The following is a 15827-nucleotide window of genomic DNA, read 5'->3' as shown; positions in this document are numbered from 1 at the left end:
CACCACCAATCCACCACAATAAGCTTGACAATCTAGAACTGCTATTTTTTTATTCAAACTCCGAGTCGGCCAAAAAATAGAAGTTTGGTGTTATTACAATTTATACTGATGGTGTTAATATTTTTTGAGCACACTATACAAGCAGAAAGAATGATACAAAGATGTACAAGAAAATGAAAAGTCAGGATGATACAGGAAAACTTCCTGCATAATAATCATATAACCATACATGGATACCATTACTGATAGCAATGCAGTACTTGTAATATATTTTGTGCGTTGACACCTTGGACATGCAGAACTACAGACAATTGCGGAAATCAACAAGCTTAATTGGGTTTTGTAGCAGATATCATAACGAATAGCCCATTCCGTTTGCACCTAAAGTCCACTAGGCCACAGGTTGAGCAGAGATCTTCAAGCTCGCGTTCAGAGAGGAAAACACGTGATCCTGATATTTGCTGCAGATACTACAATAACACCACATAATTTACAGAAGTATGAGAGTGGACCAATATTAGCCAAATTTATAGAAAAAAAAAGTTTGAAATATTAGTAACTGAGTAGGATTGATTCTATGAGTTTATCACTGCAAAGATAAGTCATTTACCTCACGAAAATTACTTCTAAAAGGCACCAGTGTAAAAAGGCCATCTGCTATAGTAGTAGTTGCAACAAATACACCCCCAGGTCTTAATATTCGACTTATTTCAGCAACCTAAACATTAGTCAACCCCAAAAAAGTGATAATTTGATTGTAAGTAAATGCATTAAGAGACTAATTGTCTGTATGAGTAACAAATTGCATATCCATCAATGCATGTTACAATCTAAGCAAAGACAAGAAAACAGAAGCAAGTTGCAGAAGCTGGTGATATTACTCCACATGCATCACCAAAAGTGTTGGAAAAAAATGAAATATGGGACAAGTTTGATGGACCACACTGTCCTGGTTGTCCTGAAGAAGAAAATGAAGGAAACAGATAGAAGAAATAGCTAAATGACTTGATGTAATCTGCCCTTTATAACACTTGCTGAATATAAGCAGCGATGAAAGATATTAAGCAACACGAGTCAAATCAAATGCGTTCAGATCCCTATGTACAGCATGTTTCTCCAGTAAGTATCCTAGCACCATAAAGGATAAACTAGGAAGACCTGTAATTGATTTACAGAGCTCAAAGGCCAAGTATATAATTATAAACGGTATATATAAAGAATATAGCCTTTAAAAAAAAAGCTACATTAGGAATTCAAGCTATCTCAACATCAGAACAGAGTTTGAAAAAAAACAATGATGATATTACAGAGGATCTCTGAACTACTATCTCAACATCAGAATAGAGTTTGAAGGATTACAATGATGATATAACAGAGGATCTCTTACCATTTATATATTCATCACAAACTCCTGAATATGTATTTATGTAATGTTTTACTGCTGTCAAGTAATGTACTATATCAAAAAAAATGCATTGATGGGATCTAAGTCTGTGTATTAGTATTATAAACCAAAACATGCAGGATTAAAAAAAACACACACACACACACGCACAATTACATAACAAGTCGTGTGGTAAGCTGTTACATGCAGGATAAAGATCAACAGTTTAAAAATTGGAAGAAAAAAAAAATGGCATGCACAGGCACACTTACAGCAGAGGAAGGTGAGGGCCAACAATGTAACGCAGCACCAGCATGCACAGCATCAATGGAGCCAGAAACAAATGGAAGCCTGGAGATATCAGCTCTGACCAAAACTAACTTCCTGTAGAGAAACGGAATTATGAATCAGAACGTGTCAAAAAAGTCGTCAAAAGAATTTGCTATAAAATTTGAATTTCAGCTGATCTCAAATATGGGAAATCCGACTCTTTGGGGAAGCCAGGGTCCTCATTAACAAATTCATAGCATTGCTGTAACATTGCTTCTGAATAGTCAAGAGCAACAACACGAGAAAACAGTCCACTCTTTGCAAAAAGCCTTGAAAACAATCCACTTCCACAGCTAGCGTCAACAATGTTTCCACCGAAAACAGGTTTAAAGTATTCTTTGGCCATTTCAAACTGCAATCAAGAACAATGTACTGAATCCATAAATAAGGCATTCATAATGCTTTCACCAAGAGTATCACAGACTACTTTCTAGAGAAAAGAAATAAATAAGACACAATGGCATGGCAAGTGTTGCCCATTTCAAAATCTTGCAAAGCTAAATTATGATGGATGGAAAAAAAATATACATCTAGTTGTGTGAGATGAAGACAAAGAACGAAAAACAAAAAACAGAAAAGTGATGAGATCACCTCTCTATCAGGGCCGGGGTAACCACCAAGCCCAAAATTTTGGCGCCAGCCTCTCTCATACAGAAATGACATGGCAGGAGTGCTGTACAAAGAAACAATTCATTTACGTGATGCTTGCATCTAAAATAACCTCAAATTTGTACTAAGCAAAATTTCAAGTGTGTAAACATTCGCAGCACCTGAAAAACTCTGTCACTAGAGGCATTGATTCAACATAGTCCTTGGCCCCGCTTGATGCAGTGAGATTAAAAATGGGTCCATTTGCATAGTAAGTCTTCTTACTGGTGTTACAATATAGGGTAGTGCCTTGAGCAGTGTCTCTGCAATATATTTAACTCATTTAAGTGAACCTATAATTTTGCTCAAAATACACCAGACCATGGTCTTCGGAGATAGGGTTACATTGCTATAATAAGCAAGAATATAACTTACACTGATAAAGTAGAGTCGCCACTCCATGTTAAGGGTTCAAAACAGATTGGGCAACCTAAAATACTTTCGTTAGTATCAGAATTCTGGTCAGTTGTCACAAGTTCCTGAAAGTAATCCACACAAAAGAAAGGCACAATTAAAAGGAGGATCATGTTCCCATAAAGGGCAGGATTCCTCATGAAATGTTAATAAAAAAAACCATAAAATTTACACTACGAATGTGTAAGTTCTATTCAATTTGCTTTTAAGCACAAATACTTGTATCTCTCAATTCCTACTTCAACCACCAATCCTATATGTTAGTCCTTCTCTCCCTATATCTTCATAGACAAGCCCATGTCTTTGACCACATGTAAGCCAAGCATGGCTCCATCCTAAAACCATTGATAGGTAAGTAACCACGCACTCATTATCATATGTTAGTAATAAAGCCTCTATTTGTTTAATGCGAGACATCTCACACATAGGTTATTTTCCAAAAACTATAGATCATGTTCACAAAAAATACATCAAGTTGTGTCGAAGTGCAAATTTCAGTCCTATAACATTAATTGGGATGGAAAAGAACTTCCTAGCCACTCCCTACCTCTTTAAAGATATGTTATTGGAAACGCCTTCATAAAGACAAATACTCCCTCCGTCCCTAAATTACATTCCTCTTTGGAAATTTACACGGGAATTAAGGAGGGAAGAATAAGACAAATAACAATAATTAGATAATGCAATGGGAAGTACAAATATAGAGTAGTTATTACTATGACATGTCATCAATCCTTTGCAAAAAAAAAGGACCAATCACATGCTCCTAATTGAAATTTTTTAACCAATTATATTCATTGTAATTTGGCACAAGGACTATGAGTGAGATTAGGTAAGGATGAGTGAGAAAGCATTAAATATAAAACAGAAAAAGAGAGTTGATTTACTAAAAAAAACTTACCAAAAATAGAAAGGAGGAATGTAATTTTGGAATACCAAAAATAAAAAGGAGGAATGTAATTTAGGGACGGAGAGAGTACTAATCGTGGCTCATTTCAAATCTAGAGTCACAATTTAATCACCACTCCTTTGCTTTATTTAATTAACACACTTTCCCTAAACCTTATTTTGTTTAATTAATGACACTTTATTTTTCCGAAAACATTCTTATATATATATATCTCTTTTGTTCCCACCATGGCACTACCACATTTAAAATTATTTCTCCGCTCATGGTTCTCAATCCTACTTTTTTTAGTACTCCATATATATATATATATAATTATATATATATATATATATATATATATATATATATATATATATATATATATATATATATATATATATATATATATATATTTCCCATCTCATATTCTAATACTCGTATCTAATTCTCCAACAAACCACCCTACCTATACGAAGGAGTACTAATAACCCTTCATTTCTAGTTTTTCGAATTAAACACGACTAAGACTATGTTTTCTTCACCTTATTTCCACCAAATTCTGGAAAAATAAGTCCAAATTAGAGTTCATAAATTTAAAAAAAGATAAATTCATGAAAAATAAGGCTATTCATTTCAATTTACAACTAAAAAATTTCTGCAATTAAATAGAAACAGTACATTTTCTTCTAATCAACCATACCCAGTACAACTGTATACTCCATATTGAAAAATAGTCTAACTCAGATTTTTTTCTTTTTTTTTTTTTTTTTTTTTTTACAGTTTTTAGAATTACATATATTCACTCTAATAATCAAACATAACCTAATTTACACTAGCAAAAAAAAACAACAACAACAACAACAACAATTCAGTGAATTCACACTCAAAACAACAGACATAAAGCAATAATATTCAGAAAATACGATTATAATCAACAAAATAATCCACAAATTGAGCTGAAAATGAAATTAATAAAGAGAGTGGGAGATTCAAACCGGCGTCGTTTCGATAACAGCAACAGAAGAAGCTTGAAGCTTAAGCGTCGGGATTCTCGGGAAAGTTAACCGGACAGGTGAATTGGAGGTAAAATTGACGGAATTGAGATAATTACGGCGGTAATTTTGCAGTTGACTTCTGCTAAAATTAGGAGCCAAAGTGTTTGTAATGCTTGACATTTTTTTTCTGCTACTTTTGTATAATCTGGAAAGTGATTCAATTTCAATTTAAGATGAAAATGTTCATTTTCAATTTAAAATAGTATAAAAGGATTTTTTTAATTTTTCATCTCATAATTTATAGTTTTGACGTGTATGATTAAGTACCTGTTATTGCAAAACACTAGTAGAAGGTATTTTCCTTTTTTCTTTTTTTTTTTTCCATTTTCTATTTTTCTTGGCCATATTATAGACAAAGGGCCTATTCTTCTGAACTACACTGAACTGATTGAAGCTGAACTAAATAGAGCTGAAATGAATATTTTATGAGAAAAGAAAATTCGGAGCTAAACTGAACTGGATTGAAAAGAGTTAAAATAAATATTTTATGAGAAAAGGAAATAGGAGTTGAACTGAATTAAACTAAAATTAAGCTGAATAGAACAAGCCCAAATATTCAGGTAACTTAAAGAGAAAAAATTGAAAGAATGAGCAAAAACCTTGTTGTTATTGACTTCAGCCCTTATTTTTCTCTTTATTTTTTTTTATTTTTTTTAATTTAATTTAATTTTACTAATTTGTTTTATTATTTTTTTTGTTTAAAGTTACTAATTTTTACGGATTAAATTTTTTTTACACTAAGCTGAAATTAATAGTACAATTTTTTTACTGGATATTATTTATGTTAGTGAAGAGTTCAATGACTTAATTTCAACTTTTAATGTCTTTTGTTAAATTAGTATGAGACAGTCTCACCCAAAACATAATTATGACAGTTTTACACTAGAATTGTGTATTGTAGTAATATTCTATTGATAAATCTTTTTGATAATTCTTGCTATCTACTTTGGTCACATAATACAAGTTGAACTAAGTAATTAGCTAATGAGGTGAACAAAAAAGACAAACACCTTGTACATAAACTAATTACGAACCCTAGATCCATTTCCAAAACGTAACTATCAAGTCATTTTTATTTAAGTATCCCTATGTAAGAAACTAGATTAATATTCATTGGAAGCAACACCTAAAAAGCATTATTTCACACTCGTTAGCCAACTTTTTTAAGGTTGAAAGTGAGTCAACTCATGAGCTACTCTATTCTGCTTCACTTAATTAAAGACTACGCATCACAAATAAAGCTAGAGTGTAATTCTAAAATATCTTCAACAATTATGGAAAGAACTTGATCCTTGTAAACTTTCCTCGCATGACCTCGATCACTCTCCTCCATTATCCTACCCAAGCCCTCGCCCAAAGCCATCTTCATGCCCCAAAGCATTGCTTTCGCTTCTTCTGTCTTCGTATCCCATTTATTAGGTCCATCAAGTACTCCACAATAGCGCACCACCACCGTACCCTCGGACCCTACGGCTCCTAGCAGTCCGCCTGCATCAATGTTCACCTTGTAATAGAGACTCGCTGGAGCCTGGATCGGAGGTGCTAAGATATTAGTCATATTACGTGCAACTATTCTAGTTTTGGGTGATGAAAATAAATAAATAAAGTATATTAAATTTGGATTCGGTGCTCAATTTGTTAAAATCGTAAGTGAATGCCTAAATGGTTGTGCATGTTGGAAAATATTGTGTTTTCAAGGCTATAAATATAACGATATGAACAACAAGAAAAATGGAAGACAAAAGAACACAAAGAAACTCACAATTGTGATAAAGGATTACTGAAAACAAAATTTTGGCGCTACCGAGGTACTCAACTAATTTGCCAACTGATTTCATAAGGTTTACACACCGCTGCTACACAAAGACACTTTTCGTTATGAGGTTGATCGATTAAGTCACATAAACTTATGCCCAAAAAATAGAAATTGCGTTAAACATTTTTAAATATGGGAATGCAATCATATGGAGATCAGATGGAGGGATCTCCTCCACACCCACACAAGTGGTGAACTGGGGGGTTTGAATCCTTATCCCCCAAAAGGTAATCAACAAAACATTGAATAATGATAATGGATTTCTGTTTTAGATGATGTAAAAATGTAAAATCTATTGGTATAACTTCGTAATTGTACAATAGACAAATATATACGTAGTATATTTAATATGCACGTCAAATCAACAAGCAAGCCCGTCTAGCTCAGTTGGTAGAGCGCAAGGCTCTTAACCTTGTGGTCGTGGGTTCGAGCCCCACGGTGGGCGTTATTCTATTTTTGTTTTTATTATTTATTGTTTAGGTTGATGTTCTTTATTTCCTGGAATTAAACTATATTACTCCGTACTAATTCTTTTGGCAGTACAACAACTTTTAAAATTACAAAATCAACCTGTAATTTGGTTAAAATAAAATATTTTTAACAAAATAAGCTATACTTATACCGATTCCCCCGAACAAGAAAACAACCGTGATTTTATAGTCGAAGTTGGTAATAGCCCGATTTGATTAAAAAAAATTAAAAAAAAAAACCATGTTTAATTATGGTTTAGTTTATTTAAGATAATGATTATTAAGGGCTAGGGAAATAATTCTAATATTGTTTAATACCAGCTAACAACAAATAAGTAGCTCAATAAAAAAAGCTCTAGATGAAAGTGATTAGCCTAACAGTTGCCTTGATAGCTATAGACCATTTTAAGTGATTAGCCTAACAGTTGCCTTGATAGCTAGAGACCATTTTTTACATTATTAAATGACATTATGACAAGATTGATATAGTGATATAGATATAAAACAAAGGTAAAACACTAAAAAATAACTCGTTCACATTGTATGTAAATATAATTATCACTTACATACATTATAAATATACATTATAAATACACACTTGCGCAAACCTTATATAGTACTTCGTATATGACACCAAAACACGTAATGCATCACATTTACTCTAGACTAGATCTATATGCACGTGATGTGTGTTTTAAATTTATATATAACCGTATAAAATGAGTATGTAAAATCAAGGTCATTTTTAGTGGACACTACCCCCACCCCATCCGCTTAACTTACACTTTGTATAATAGAAATATAAAATTTAAATGAAAACAATTTATTCGTTCTGATCGACCTGATCCCATCTCTATGTAGACACTATCACGCACTCTATTTGCCTTAAAACAGACCGTTTTCATCTCCAAATGAAATTATAAATAGTTCATATAAATATATGATATTGATCTGTACTCCGCAGAAGTTAATGTAGGAGGATAATCTTTGTAATTGACCATGTGAAAAAAACTTCTAGCTAGAGTTCCAATTCATATATATATTGACAAGTCCAATTCATATATCTAATCCCATATATTTCTTATTTGATCATATAATGTTCTGTAGATTCTAATTATGCACGCAACACAAACAAATTTATAAGGAAAAAACCTATTGAAGCTAAGCTAGCTTAGTTATGCAATTGTAAATTTGTAACATGCATGACCCAAAAATTAAATTTTCGTGAACATTCTCGAATAGGAATATAGGATGATGCAATGTGCAGTGGGACAGTAGGACAGATCAAAATAGCAGTTGAAGTTATCGTTAAAATGACTTTGGGATCTTTTTTCTACGCCCTAGAGTTAAAGGACATCCCTTTAATTGCTACTTACATGTGCATTAGAATCCCACTTACTTGATGCAATGATTAACCTCTTATGTAAAAAACGTGTGCCCCAAATGCTATTTTGTCAGAGCCCATCATATCTCCTCTCCTTCATCTTCTACTTCAATTCCACCTTTGCTTTTTAACCCCATTCCCCTATCTTTCTTTTCATCTCTTTGCATTGGGGTATCATCATCACAGCTCATATTGTCATGTATACGATTTGTTTTCTTTCTCTTTTAGGTTAAAGAGAGGAACAAAATGTTGTTCACGAGAGTAACTCCTAGTGCATAACCAAATACGGAGTATTGTTTTAGCATGTTAAGCCTTAATTAAGCTATATTTGCCGAAATCAAATAACTTATTACATAATACTCGTATTTTTATTGTTTATCTTGTTTTCATTTATTTATCACTTGTCAACTTTACTCAATCAAAAATTAACAAAGTAAAAAAATGGGCTTTGAAGCAAACAGTTGGGAATGAAGAGAGTAGCTACTAGCTAGAGTCCCTTCAATCCTCTGATTTCTAGGGTTTACTTTATGTTGTATAATTCTTTTTAAGACTCTTAATTACTAATTTAGGGCCTATTCACATTTACTGAATTGAACTGAACTGAACTGAACTAAACTAAACTGATTGGAGCTGAACTGAGCTGAATTGAACTGAACTGATTGGAGCTAAACTGAACTGAATAGAGCTGAAATGAATATTTTATGAGTGAAGGAAATTAGGAGCTGAACTGAACTGAACTGAACTGATTGGAGCTGAACTGAACTGAAATTAAGTAAATATGAACATGCCCTTAATTATAACATACAAGTTTTACAAAGTGCCCCATCATAACTTGTCAAAGCTTCTAAAATTAATTCTCATAACATTTTTGCATGGTACAAAAGTAATTAATTCTCATAATAACTTCTAAAATTAGAATGATGAGTTGCTAGTAGATAGAGAAAAGAGAATTGCTCATTCTATTCTTTTGTAAGTAGTACATGATCCTGGTTAATTAAATGACCTCTAATAATGCCTACAGATTCAACAAACAATAATATTGAGTACCGTACACACTAATAATGAGCCTACGAAACCTTCCTACTTGCTAAAGGACAGCCATTTAACTAGGCACATACCTACTTGGAATTTTAATTAGTACTTCTATTAGCAAATACGTAGTATAATTATAATACCATCAACTAAATTATACAACTCCGTACATGTACTAATGCTCACCCTACAGAGTAATATGCAGGTAATAATAATGACTGGTGGTAATTAGTGTAATTGATACTCGTACGGTGTAAATTACAAGGAATTTCTGATGCTACTCAGTACTCACGCAGAAGTCACGCTAGTGTACCCGTAAGGCCGTAATAGTTATTAGTCTTATAACGCTACTTGAACCTTTAAAAAAAAAAAATTGAATGCAAAGTTATTTAAGAGAATATTTGCAGATTTGCTGATTTCAGAATTGACCAAATCCGATCAGATCAATTATTTTTATTTGCGGTTGGTTGCTATTGATCCATGATTTGAATAAGTAATAATTTAAAACTTAGATATTAATATTAAACAATAAGAGAGTGAGGATAGCTCAAGTGGTTAGAGCTTCTCTCCCAATTCTAGGATTGCGATCGATTTTCACGGTTAAATTTGACACGGACACTTGCCAACGCAACTTAATTTCAGTTGCTAATTTCTTTCTCTCAAAAACAATTCATTTTAGTTCAGTTGTTTTCAGTAAATTGAAACATGCCCTTAGTCTTTTTTCTTTTTTTTTTGGAAACAATACAACTATTAGTCTTATATAAGCATTAAATACATTTCTAAAATTGAAAACTTATGACAACACGCATTAATGTTTATTTATGCTTTATCTTTCGCTTTTTACCTCTTATATGCATCCCTTAGAGTTATGTATAATTTTCCTTATTACTAAAACGCCACTATAGTCAAAATCTACACGTAGTATGTAACAGTGTAAAAAATCACATTGTGTAGATTATTCTAGAACGGAAAAAGTATTACTACCATTTTCGGTTCGTTAATAATACCACGTAGCAAAGCAAATTGATCTTCACATATATAGACGTATGTGTGCATCTCTAACGTATACAAAATGGCCTACAATTAATTGTTAATCATTAAACAAAAAAAAAAAAAAAAAAAATCTAGTCAAAACAAGCAATTCATGTAGGAAGCAATTGTTAAGCAATAATGCATGTCAACCAAATTAATTACTCGCGCGTAGATCGCTTGAATCAGAGCATACATGATACAGCATATGTGTAGGCAGGCTGGCAATGCAATGCAATGCTGTAAAATACAACTCGTAGGTCGTAGCAATTATGATGATGACCGATCGATGAGTTAGTTCATGATGTAGAGTGAATGAATAGAATTCCTTCATCCCTTCTTTGCTTCAGAGCAACACCATCTCTTTCTCATCCTCCCCACCACCCCAATATAAAAGCCTTTCTTTACGGGAGGGTCAACACATTCATACCCAACTTATAATAATGCTCATCTCTATGCAAACTCTTGTACTCGACGGTCTCATAATATTCGAACAAAATATAAATGATGAAATTGGTTGAAATTTATACGACTGTGAAATTATTATATTATTGGGTGATCTTTATTCGAATAATAATATTATTCGTATACTCTTTACTTATTTTGTTAAAACTATACTTTATAGTATCTATACTTATATCGTCTGCGCTTACTTTTTAACATTATAGAATATACTTCGTATACATCATCTTAAGTTATTAACACTTATTAAATGGTTGTAATGAAACAATTATTTTCTCTTTCAATTTAGTGATAAATTAATTATCATTTTTTCACGTGTAATACATCGTATCTAATAAATTATTGTAAAACTGTCTCCGGCAAGCCTCCTATAATTTAAAAAGTCTTGATTATTGCCTTTTGGTTATGAGTTTTGGCAGCATTGAAGAAATCACAGTGTCCAAAGTGCTCTAAAATTCCAATTAGAGCTATTGCTTTTACATTTTTATAATTAAATGGTTTGGACTTATTACCATTTTTACCACTATACACTAAGGTCCTGTTCTCTTCCGTTGAAATTCAGTTCAGTTCAGTTCAGTTCAGCTCTTATGTCTAATGATATTGCTAATGATATAAAGCCAAATTTCATTCTTTTAAGCTCTTATTACAACGACGACAACAACAAATAATAATAATAATTATTATTATTATTATTATTATTATTATTATCAATAAATAATAATAATAATCATGAATAAATAATAATAATAATAATACTAATAATAATAATCAATCATTAATTATAATAATAATAATAATTATTAATAATAATAATATACACATAGGTATAGTAATATATAATCAAAGAGCACTAATCCGTAGTTAAAAATCACTAATTAATAAGTTCAGTTCAGCTCAGTTCAGTTCAGCTCAGCTCAGTTCAGTTCAGCTCAGCTCAGTTCAGTTCAATTCAGTTGATTTCAGTCAATCAGAACAGGCCCTAATTGTGGAATTAAGAGTTTGTTAGAATTGTTTTGTGTCTACATCTTTCGTGATTAAGAAATAAAATTCGATTAACTAATTGTCTAATTAGGTGATTATTCAATTAAACCTAATTAAGAAGTGATTGAAAAGTCTAATTCCTTAGTGTCTCTCTCGCACGTGACACGCATCCACTAATCAACTAAGACAGCTACTTATAATGGTGTGTCAGAAACATATGCAAAAATTCTTATGAAAGTTCTGCAATGGACAACAACACAAATGTCGCAAAAGCCAACTAACAATTGTAATTAACTTATGTTTAACCTAATTATTATAATCCAATTCTGAACAGATTCATTTGATAAGAAACTTATAATTTACCTAAGATGATTCTTGAGTATTTATAGGATTGTCTTTATTTTTATATAAGAAGATAAATATATATTCCAGAATTTAATTAAGGAGTGATTGAAACAAACCTTAAAAAATAAAAAAATATTGGCATTGGTTATTTTTAGGAAATTTTTCCTTGGGGAACCTAATAGTGTAGTCCACTAGTCCGTATTCTCTTCATTTTAATCAAATGATATTTACGACTTGTTTGGCAATGAGTTTTTTATAAGAGTTTTTAGCTTATTGATATCTATTAGATGTTCAACTATATGAAAAAGTTAATTCATACACTTGATAAACAACTTATTGAAAGAGCTTTTTGGGCTATTAAAGTATTATAGTTATTGAAAATCTAGTTTTTAGGAATTACATACATTAAAATAACTAACATCTAATTGTTACTTACCAAACATTTTTATATAATCAACTATTTACAACAAGTTGAGAGTGAGAGCCTGTTTACTTCAGCTTAATTTCAGTTCAGTTCAGCTCCAATCAGTTATGTTCAGTTCCTAATAATTTCCTTCTCTCATAAAATATTCAGTTCGATCGGTACAGTTTAGTTCAGTTCGGTGCAGCTCCAATCAGTTCAATTCAGTTCCTTTTTTCCTTATCTCATAAAATATTCAGTTCAGTTCCTAATTTCCTTCTCTCATAAAATATTCAGTTCAGTTGAGTTGTTTAGTAAATATGAACAGGCCCTGAGGGATAACTCAGGTGGTAAGAGTTTTCATCCTGGGATCAATTCTCATCACACGCTCTAATCGCTCTTATGCCTCTCGCAACACCAAAAAAAATAATATATTTACAACAAGCAAGTTAAAGCAATTAACGCATAATGTAATCAACTAGTCAAATCTAGATCGTACAACCCGCACGCTATATCAATCAACTACTACCTAATTACCAAACAAGGCCTTAATACAGAGTAATACGAGTAATAATTTTATTTCAGTATAAATAAGTTAAGTTTTTTTTATATGTCTATAACAAAAAATCAAACAATAATTAGTTATTTTTATTTAGGCCCTGTTTGGGAGAAAGCTGAAAGCTGAAAGCTGAAAGTTGAAAGCTGAAGCTGATAGTTGAAAGCTGAAGCTGATTGATGAGTTAGCTGATTTTATTAACTGATTTGACTAACTTATTGAATTAACTGATTTTATAAAGGCCTTGTTTGGGAGAAAGCTAAAAGCTGAAAGCTGAAGCTGATTTTGACTAGCTGATTTTATTAACTGATTTGACTAACTTATTGTGTTAGCTGATTGTATAAAAGTGTTTGGTAAATAGCGTATTACTTAAAGCTGTTTGAGTATGCAAAATGACCAATAAGGACATTAGCATATTTAACTTTGAAGGAGTAGTTATTTCATGTACATTATTAATAGTCTCATGTGTTAATTATTATAATGAAATTTTACTAATACTCTTATTAAATATTAATCATTCTTAAGATTTTTTTTTTTTTAAATAAAATTCTTAAGAATGTTTAAGTATACAGAATTTTGTTTTTGCAATGACTAAATTATTTATTACTACAATTTAGGATTATTGTTTATTTTATTTTATTTTTTTATTATTTTTTATTATTTATTTTTATTATAGAGTATTACTATGGAGTATTAATCAAGTGCCAACTAATCCATACATGTCAAAACATTGAACCCAACCCTACTAAATGATAAAGCCCATTTTTTTTTATGCAATAAATAAAGCCCATTAGATGAATTTTATTTTACAAAGAGAGTAAAAAAAGTGAAAAAAAATAAAAAAAACCCTTCAAACCGCACACCTCAGCCATCTTCTTCCTCCTTTCTCTCTTTTTTTTTCTATTAAAAATGAAAATGCAACAAAATCATGGTGCTGAGTAACTTAATACGGAGTATTTTTTTTTCCTCATAGATCTTCTTAAAATTTCAAGTATTCCCCCTTTTCTCTTTTAATTTCTCTTTATTCTAATTTTATTACTGTAAACATTAGCTAATTTTTTCTTGTTTCTGATTTTTTATTTTTTTTTGCAAATCAGATTTTTACTTCATTCAATGCTTTATTCATGGAGTTTTTCAATTGAATTTAGATGGTTATTTATCTCTGATCAAATGGGCAGTGTTGTAAAATTGGGTCTAAATTTCAATCAGCTCTTCCAAAACGTTGCTAAACCCAACGTTTTCAAAATTAGCTAATTTCATACAATCAGCCTTTTCTATCCGCCAATTACCAAACACCCACATTAGCTGATTGTATTGGTCAACCCTCTAATTTGAGGCATATCCGCTGAATTTTGGCTCAATCCGCTGAACACCAAACACCCCCAAAAGTGTTTGGTAAATAGCTGATAGCTTAAAGGCGATTGAGTATGTGAAATGACCAATAAGCTAATTGTGGGGTAGGTAGTTTAGATAGAATTTTAAATTAAATGAGGTTATAAGTGTCATTTCACAATAATTAATGAATAAGCTAATTGAAAAAGCTCCTAAATGAGCTTTTTCAAAAAGAGCTTATTTAGTGGAATAAGCTCTTTCAATAAGCTTACTACCAAACACTTGTATTAGCTTGTTTGACTAGTCAATCAGCTAAAGTTAGTCAAATAAGCTAATATATCCCCAATAAGCTTTCTCCCAAACATGGCCTTAATATTTTTGAAGAATGTTTGTATAATAAATGCCAACTTATTTAAAAAATTAAAAAAAAAAAATCAATTTTGATGCTTGTGCAATATGCCAATATGTCATAATACTCCCTCCGTCCCAAAAAAAACGACCCATTTGGGTTGATTACGCGGGTATTAAGGAAGTTAAGTAAAAAGAAGTAAAAGTATATTGGAAAGATAAATTTACATGGGGTTTGTTAAAAAATAAAGAGAGAAAGTAATAAAATAACATGGAAAATCAAATTTTTATATGGGGAAGTTAATTTTGCACAAATATTGTAGCAAATTGGTGGGTGTTTTAATGCAAATGGGTCATTCTTTTTGGGACAAAGTTTTGGCCAAATGGGTCGTTCTTTTTGGGATGGAGGGAGTAATAATTAATGATTTCCCATACAACATTAAATATTTCCCAAAATGTAAATGCCAATTTTTTTACAAAAGAAATCAATACCAATATTAATAATTGCTTTTAATAAGCCATAAAAGTAACATCAAAATTAATATTTTTGGCTTATTTATGATGATATAAGCAAGCTTATTATTAGACGGCTAGACGATTTGAATTTTTTTTATTTTTTTCATGTTCGTAGAGCAGGAAATATTGTAGCCCACCTTGTTGCAAGATGGGATTCAATCATACGCATACTTGTATGGAACTTGTTTGTTTGGACTTGTTTCCCCAAAGTCTTTTAACCTTAGCTAGATTGGATTTGGAATAAAATCTCATGCTAGCTTCTTCCCTAAAAAATAAAAATAAGAGTAAATAATTAATAAATAAATTAACATCAAAATTAAATTCAAATTTTGGATTACAACCAACATAATATTTGTCAATTCTCACAATTCAAAACAATTTTTAAAAATGTCAATTTTACTCATAAAGAAATAAACATTAATATTAATGCATACTC

General features: G+C 31.3%; 1 protein-coding gene and 1 non-coding gene across 3 annotated transcripts; one reads left to right on the top strand and one right to left on the bottom strand.

Moving 5' to 3' along the window:
- Positions 1-24: 24 nt before the first annotated feature.
- On the bottom strand, positions 25-4900 carry LOC145615422 (putative methyltransferase At1g78140, chloroplastic). 2 transcript variants are annotated; one of them, XM_081670495.1, is made up of 8 exons: positions 4661-4900; positions 2738-2841; positions 2485-2625; positions 2306-2387; positions 1873-2066; positions 1657-1768; positions 611-718; positions 25-470 (listed from the first exon to the last, which is right to left on the bottom strand). In XM_081670495.1, the coding sequence occupies exons 1-8, from the start codon at positions 4838-4840 to the stop codon at positions 330-332; spliced, it is 1062 nt and encodes a 353-aa protein (XP_081526621.1). In that variant the 5' UTR covers positions 4841-4900; the 3' UTR covers positions 25-329. The 2 variants fall into 2 exon arrangements, with proteins under 2 accessions (XP_081526621.1, XP_081526622.1); XM_081670496.1 differs by lacking the exons at positions 25-470; positions 611-718 and adding an exon at positions 733-1158.
- A 2008-nt stretch (positions 4901-6908) lies between these two features.
- On the top strand, positions 6909-6981 carry TRNAK-CUU (transfer RNA lysine (anticodon CUU)). The gene has a single exon. It is a non-coding gene; the product is annotated as a tRNA-Lys (tRNA).
- Positions 6982-15827: the final 8846 nt, after the last annotated feature.

This window comes from Chenopodium album, chromosome 25 (assembly GCF_948465745.1).
Source record: "Chenopodium album chromosome 25, dcCheAlbu1.1, whole genome shotgun sequence".
Taxonomy (NCBI): domain Eukaryota; kingdom Viridiplantae; phylum Streptophyta; class Magnoliopsida; order Caryophyllales; family Amaranthaceae; genus Chenopodium; species Chenopodium album.
Note: the sequence above shows the minus strand (reverse complement) of the source record. Positions and strands in the feature narration are given on the sequence as shown.